Source organism: Emiliania huxleyi (genome assembly GCF_000372725.1).
Source record: "Emiliania huxleyi CCMP1516 chromosome Unknown EMIHUscaffold_203, whole genome shotgun sequence".
Taxonomy (NCBI): Eukaryota; Haptophyta; order Isochrysidales; family Noelaerhabdaceae; genus Emiliania; species Emiliania huxleyi.
Genome location: NW_005200571.1, coordinates 126,642 through 133,029, shown reverse-complemented (window position 1 = coordinate 133,029; position 6,388 = coordinate 126,642). Strand labels below are relative to the sequence as shown.

Here is a 6,388-nt window from a genome sequence, read left to right as displayed (position 1 = left end):
GCTGGAGCCGAGCAGGAGGACCCAGCGCACAACCCCTGGTCAACTCAGGGTCCGCTCCCCGTATGCTTTTTTTGTGCACACACGTATCCGTGATCGCGTGACTGCGATGATTTTGCACTACACTCTCTCCCGCCGCGTCTTGATGCGCAGTCGCTTTGCACGTTCCATGCGTGCCTCCACGCGCGCGCACACGGCCGCGCCCACAGCTGAGAATGGAGCACTTGTGTCACCGGGCGGGGCACGCGCGGCAAGTGGCTCCAGGTCGGCACGGTTCTCGTACAGGGGGCTTGAAAAATATAGCAATCGAATGGCGATGTTGTTGCTCCTAGAAAAAAGCGAGCCCCGCTGGCGCGCTCCCCATTCCTCTAGCAGCACACGATAGGCATCACGAGTCGAAAGCCCTGTGTGTGGTATCCGCACGTTGGCACTCCCGTCGACGAGCCAGTCCTGTTTGCCTGGCCTGCGACGTGGGACGGAGCGACGCGTCGCGGGCGAGCACCGGCGACAACCGCGGCCACTCATGAGGCGAGCCTGGGCGAGGGGAGGGTAGCGAGGAGAGAGGAGGGAGGAGAGAAGTGTGCGGCCAGCCCGCACCGGATGGAGAGCGGATGGCGCTCTGAGAGCGCGAAGAGGAGCTCGTTGACGGCGTCGTAAGTGCGCGGCAGCACATTGCGCAGTGGCACGGCCGACGCGCCCGACTGGCGCCTCCCTCGCGGCCGAGGCCGCTGTATCCTTGGCGCGCGCAGCGCGAGCGGCGCTGCGTCCGGCTCAGCCTCACCTACGAGGAAGGGCGCGTCGGGGCGGGTATTGTGAGCGCACAGGTGCTGAGTAAAGGTAGTAGAGCGGCCAAATTCCAAGTCTCGTCGCCATTGTCGAATGTTATCTTCGCAAACTACTGGCCGACTCGCGGCGTCAGCCGGGCGCGGCTCTCTCGGCGCACCGCCGTCGGCAGAGGTGAGCTCAAACAGCGGCGATACCTCGCACTCAGCTCGCGTCCGCACCCGCCCGGCCGCCGGCGAGGGTGTCGCTGGCTGGCCGCGGCGCTGGACCCGCACAACGCGAGCCATCGGCGGCGACCGGGTCGAGGGCGAAATCGGTCTCTCAAAACGGCGCTCAACCCAGGTATTCCCAGAGCGGGCCCGCCGCGGGCGACGCGGGCGGCGAGCCGACACGCGTGTCGCCGGCGTAGACAACACTGGCGAAGCGAGGCGGCTGCGTACCTCTGCGAGTGAGAAGCGGCCCAGCCCCCCCCCCCCCCCCCCCCGACGCGTCCTGGCCTCCTCCGTCCAATCGAGCCCGATATATCCGCACCGCGTGGCACATAAAACATGTATGCACACGCACCCGACGCAGTCTAGAGTGTTAGAGTTGTTTGGTATTGCTAAATCTCTCTCTCTCTCTCTCTCTCTCTCTCTCTCTCTCTCTCTCTCTCTCTCTCTCTCTCTCTCTCTCTCTCTCTCTCTCTCTCTCTCTCTCTCTCTCTCTCTCTCTCTCTCTCTCTCTCTCTCTCTCTCTCTCTCTCTCTCTCTCTCTCGCAGTCTACACACGCACAGGGCGCGCGTTGAGCGCGGCGAGCCGCACGCACTACCAGTCACCGTCGCGCTGATCCGTGATGCGCTTGGCAAGCTGCGAGCGGTGGAGGCAGACAAGTCGCGAGAGTCTGCGATGCGCCGCCTCGAGCTGTACCGGGGCATGAAGGATGTCACGGCGCCGGCCGACTTTATGGCGCTGGGAGGCACCGAACTGGCGCCCATGAGCACGACATCCGACCTCAGTGTCGCGATGAAGTACTCGGCGAGCGTCAGGGCGGTGCTGCTGCGGCTCATCACTGAGTCATTCTACGAGCGTGGCCCCGACATCCGCCTTCCCCGGCGAGACTGAGTTCCTATTTCCGCCCTTGACCTTCCTGCAGCCGACCGGCGACGTCGAGACCGTAGTCCTCGGGGGATTCACATACGAGGTTGTGGACGTGCGGCCACGGATCTGACCTCCGAATGTGGCTAACGGCGAACGTCCTACGTGAGGGACTAGCGTCGTTCAGATGTTCATGAACATCCTCGATGAGGCAGCATACCAACAGACACAATCATGACTCAACTAACCAGTACACCATAAGCTCGCCCCTACGCCGGCCCGCCGCGTCGCGACGTCGAGGGGTCGTTCGCGTCGGCCGTTGTTGCATCTTGTCCTCCCTCATGCGTTGACGAATGACGACCGCGAGGTCGCCCCCGTGTGGCGGTGTGCCGTGTGGCGCTGGCGGTCCGCGCCGGTCGCCCGTGTGACGGCTTTAGCTGCTAGTGCTACCGCGGCTTTAACGTTTAAGGGCCAGCACCCGATCCTCGCTGAGAAGTTGTTGTGCAAAACACCACTAAAATCCAAAATCACACACTTAGCTTTAGCCAGGAGTCAGGAAGCTAGCGTGCTGGTGTTGCCTAAAAAAGAGTTCAACGAAAACAACTCCCTCTCACAACTCTAACACTCACATGTCATTTGGGGCCTGGAGCCCTGTTCACGCGCGCGCGAGACGTGCAGACAGGGTTGCCAGGTGAGAGCGAATGGCGCGGTTCACGCCTCGCACAACAGAGAGAGAGATGCGCTCTGCATGGTGGGACATAAAAGAAAGCGAGTACTTGGGCGAGTAGGCCGTGCGGTCGACGCTGCCGCGCGCGGCTTTGCGCGCGAGGCGGCGCAGCTTGAGAACGGCGGTGGTCGAGAAGCCGCCGCCGAACGTCTCGCAACACACAGCTCACAGGTTCGAAAAGAAGTTCTACGGCAAAAAAGAAAAAAGATGCGCGCCGCTCACGCTCGCCACCGCGCAGCACCACCGAGTGCAGCAACGCACCGCCTCCCACGCCACCGATGGGTTTCTCTGCCACTCTGGTTGTACTTTCTCCCTCACTGTGTTATTGTGATAACTCGCACTCCTCACAGCTCACTCCGTCACTCACAGTCACTCGTGGCGCGAGAGGCAGTGTGAGTGTGTTCATCCCACGGGGTGCGTGCTGCGTGCAGCGTCGCCCTGCACCCCCTGCGCCCCTGGCCCCTGCTGGCGTCGCGTCAAAACGCAAATTCTTTTCCCCCTAGTTTGGACACAACACACCACCTCGATCGCGGGCCCACATATCTGTTCTTACGGCAGGCACTGTTGCGGGTGGCCGATCTGCGGCTGGTCGTTTGAGATGAGCGCGAACTTCAGGATGATGATGACCTGGAGGGACGAGAGGGCCGGGTGGGTGGTTGGGGCGGTGGCGGCACGCGCGCGGAGGGGCGCACCTTGCGGTTCTGCACGTTGTTCATGATGTGGTTGTCGAGGCGAACGATGCTCAGCGCGCGGATCTGTTGGCAGCGAGAGACAGGGGGTGGGGATGGTGTTCATGTGCTGACGGGACGCTCCCGGCGCGTTCAGGGCTCACCCCATCTCGCTGAATCATCGGGTTCAGCGACGTGGAGAGCATCGCCTGCGCCGGGGGCGAGTTGCGGCATGGTCAATTAGCGGCGGCGCGTGCAGCGCTGGCGCGGTGCAACGCTCATGGCGCGTACATGCATGTAGTGGCGGCCGTCCGAGATGACGAGACGGTAGCGATCTGCCGCGCCGCTCTGCGGATTCTTGATCGGCTTGAGGTCGATGATCTGCACTATGTAGTACCCGGTCTGGCTGGTATGCCCGCTGTGCATGAGCTCGATGCACCCCTCGTCGAGCATGGCGCCTCCGCCTTGAATGGCGAGGGGCACCACGCGCGAGTGCGCCTGGGGCACGTGAGCCGCAGAATGGCTGCAGCCGCCGCCGCCACTGCCGGCGCCGGCGAGGACCTGAGCCGCAGAATGGGTGCCGGCGGCACTGCTACTAGTAGAGCCGCCGCCGCCGCCGCCGCCGCCACCGCTGCCGACACTGCCTGACACCGCCGCCGCCACTGCCTGACACCGCCGTCCCGCCAACACCTCCTGGACGTGCTTCTTGAAGGCCTCGACGCACTCGGCGTGGCCCTTCGCCTTGGCCAGCTGCGGCGCCGTCTCGCCGCTCGTGGTGCTCACCGCCGCGTTTGCGCCCGCCCGCAGCAAGCGCCGCACGACGGCGGGGTGGCCTTGGTCGGCGGCGGCCATCAGCGCGGTGAAGCCGTTGCTGCTCTGCAGGTTGATCTCAACGCCGTGCCAGCAGCAGGTCGACCACCCGCTCGTGGCCGTTGCCGGCGGCGTACAACAGCGCGGTTTCGCCGTTGCTGCTCTGCAGGTTGATCTCAGCGCCGCGCCGTATCAGCAGCTCGACCACCCGCTCGTGGCCGTTGCTGGCGGCGCTTATCAGCGCGGTGATGCCGATGCTGTCCTGCAGGTTGATCTCCGCGCCGTGCCGGAGCAGCAGCTCGACCACCCGCTCGTGGCCGCAATTGGCAGCAGTCATCAGCGCGGTGACGCCTTTGCTGCTCTGCAGATTGATCTCCGCGCCGTGCTGCAGCAGCAAATCGACCACCCGCTCGTGGCCGTGGCGGGCGGCGTACAACAGCGCGGTTTCGCCGTTGCTGCTCTGCAGGTTGATCTCAGCGCCGCGCCGTATCAGCAAATCGACCACCCGCTCGTGGCCGTGACGGGCGGCGCCCATCAGCAGCGTGATGCCGCGCACGCCGCCTCTCTCGTACGTCGCGTCGACCCGCCCGCCACTGTCAAGCCACGCCAGCACCGCCTCCTCCTCGCCTCGCTCAGCCGCCACGATGACCTCATCGGAGACTGGCACGCCACCCCTCGACACCGCTGGCGACAGATTACCCGGCCGCACCCGCACGCTCTCGCCGCCCTCGAGCACCACCCCGTACCGCCCGCCCTCGAAGCTCTGAGCCACGCCCCGCTGCCCGTTCAGCTCGGGGCGGGCAGAGAGCCCGCCGAGCACGACGCGCTGGCCGAGCAGCGGCGCGCCGCCGCCTCCTCCTCCTGATGGAAGGGCCGAGCTCGACGCAGCGGTGCGCTGCTGCTTGGATGCGGGGCCGGCGCTCGCGCTCCCCTCGGTCGAGTTGTTCTGCACGGCCGCCACCACCTCGGCCCCCATCTCAATCTCGACCTCGATCACGTACGCCGGGTACATCTGGCGCGACTCGTACGCCACGTGCACGATGGATGCGTCGCACCCGCTCTCGCCTCCGCCGGAGAGGAAGGGGCGGTGCGGCCCGCCGCGCACGCTGTTGTAGAGGAGTCGGGGCGGGCCCTCGACGCGCACGCCGGGCATGCGCATCGCCCTCGTCTCCGCGCTGATGCGCTGCCCCATCTCCTGCTGCGAGCCGAGGGCGGCCTTCACGATGAGCAGCTGCACGCGGCGGCCACCCGAGCCGTAGATGCGGTGCGCGTACCGGCCGCCGATCGGGTACGACGGGTCCTCCGCCAGGTAGATGCCTGGGCCATAGAAGCCGCCATTGGAGAAGCGAGGGTCGAGCCCGTTCTGGTGTGCGAGCACATCCTCCGCCGCCCGCTCCGCGGTGCCGTGGAAGAGGAGCATCTCGTTGACGTCGCCGGCGCAAGTGTGGATGAGCTCTTCGTCGCGATAGTGGGTGTACGCACGCCACAACATCTTGTTCTGCACGCGCTGCACGCGGCTCAGCCTTGCGCTCGGGCAGCTCCGCGCCAGCAGCGTCTTGATGAGGAGCGCCTCGTTGCTCTGCATCAAGAGCGGGATCAGCTTTGACTCGGTCGGACCGCTGTCGCCGCCGCCTGGGCCCCACTCGTCGGGGAAATGCATGGTGAGCCGCGCGGTTTCGGTCCGCGCTGCCTTTTCTTTTCTTTGTGTCGAGCCTGTGTGCTGTGAGAGAGAGAGAGTTGTCTTGTTTAAATTCTTTTCTTTGCAAGCGCACAGCGTCAGCGCAGGGCAATCAATCAATCAAGCACTGCTGCGTTCTTGGCTGGTGGACAAGCACCTTGAGGCCAAGCTCAGCGGCGCGGGCGAGGCGGTTGCCGACCTGGTCAAGGGCGAGGGCGGAGACTTCGACTGCCCGCAGCGGCTGGTGGACCTCTGCGCCGAGACACGGCCGTGGCGGCGACGCCGTGCTGCGTGTGCTACTCGACCGACACGGTCGGAGGCAACAGCGGCTCGCCCGTGCTCGACGCCAACGGCGACTCCCTCGTCTCGCCCTGCGCGTCTGCTCCCCCACGAGCCACGTGCACACCGGGCGGGCCATATTGCACTTTGAATGCCGTGGGGCTCCTCGCCTGCCCGTGTCCGGGTGAGCCGGGTGTGGGAGATGCGAGGGTCGCCCCCCCCTTGCCCCACCACTTTGTGTGTGTGGAGCTGGAGAAATTTACCTTAGGCTAGTTCCATTTCACTGTGGCACAGCTCGCGTTACAAAACCTTGATTTTGACCATTGCGCGAAAAAGGTACATCTCGGTGCCTTCCAGAGGCAGCTGCGACCC

The 6,388-nt window shown here is 65.2% G+C and overlaps 2 protein-coding genes across 2 annotated transcripts; both read right to left on the bottom strand.

Annotated features, from left to right (window-relative positions):
• Nucleotides 1-207: 207 nt before the first annotated feature.
• Nucleotides 208-1,097, bottom strand: EMIHUDRAFT_442846 (hypothetical protein; the record flags this gene model as incomplete). Its single annotated transcript, XM_005781347.1, has 3 exons — nucleotides 941-1,097; nucleotides 595-778; nucleotides 208-460 (listed from the first exon to the last, which is right to left on the bottom strand). Coding segments are annotated over exons 1-3 (564 nt in total), but the record flags the coding sequence as incomplete, so codon positions are not given.
• Nucleotides 1,098-3,130: 2,033 nt separating this feature from the next.
• On the bottom strand, nucleotides 3,131-5,719 carry EMIHUDRAFT_234336 (hypothetical protein; the record flags this gene model as incomplete). Its single annotated transcript, XM_005781346.1, has 5 exons — nucleotides 3,131-3,208; nucleotides 3,274-3,336; nucleotides 3,414-3,458; nucleotides 3,541-3,690; nucleotides 5,024-5,719. 5 exons carry the CDS (start codon nucleotides 5,717-5,719, stop codon nucleotides 3,131-3,133), a joined length of 1,032 nt encoding a protein of 343 aa, XP_005781403.1.
• Nucleotides 5,720-6,388: the final 669 nt, after the last annotated feature.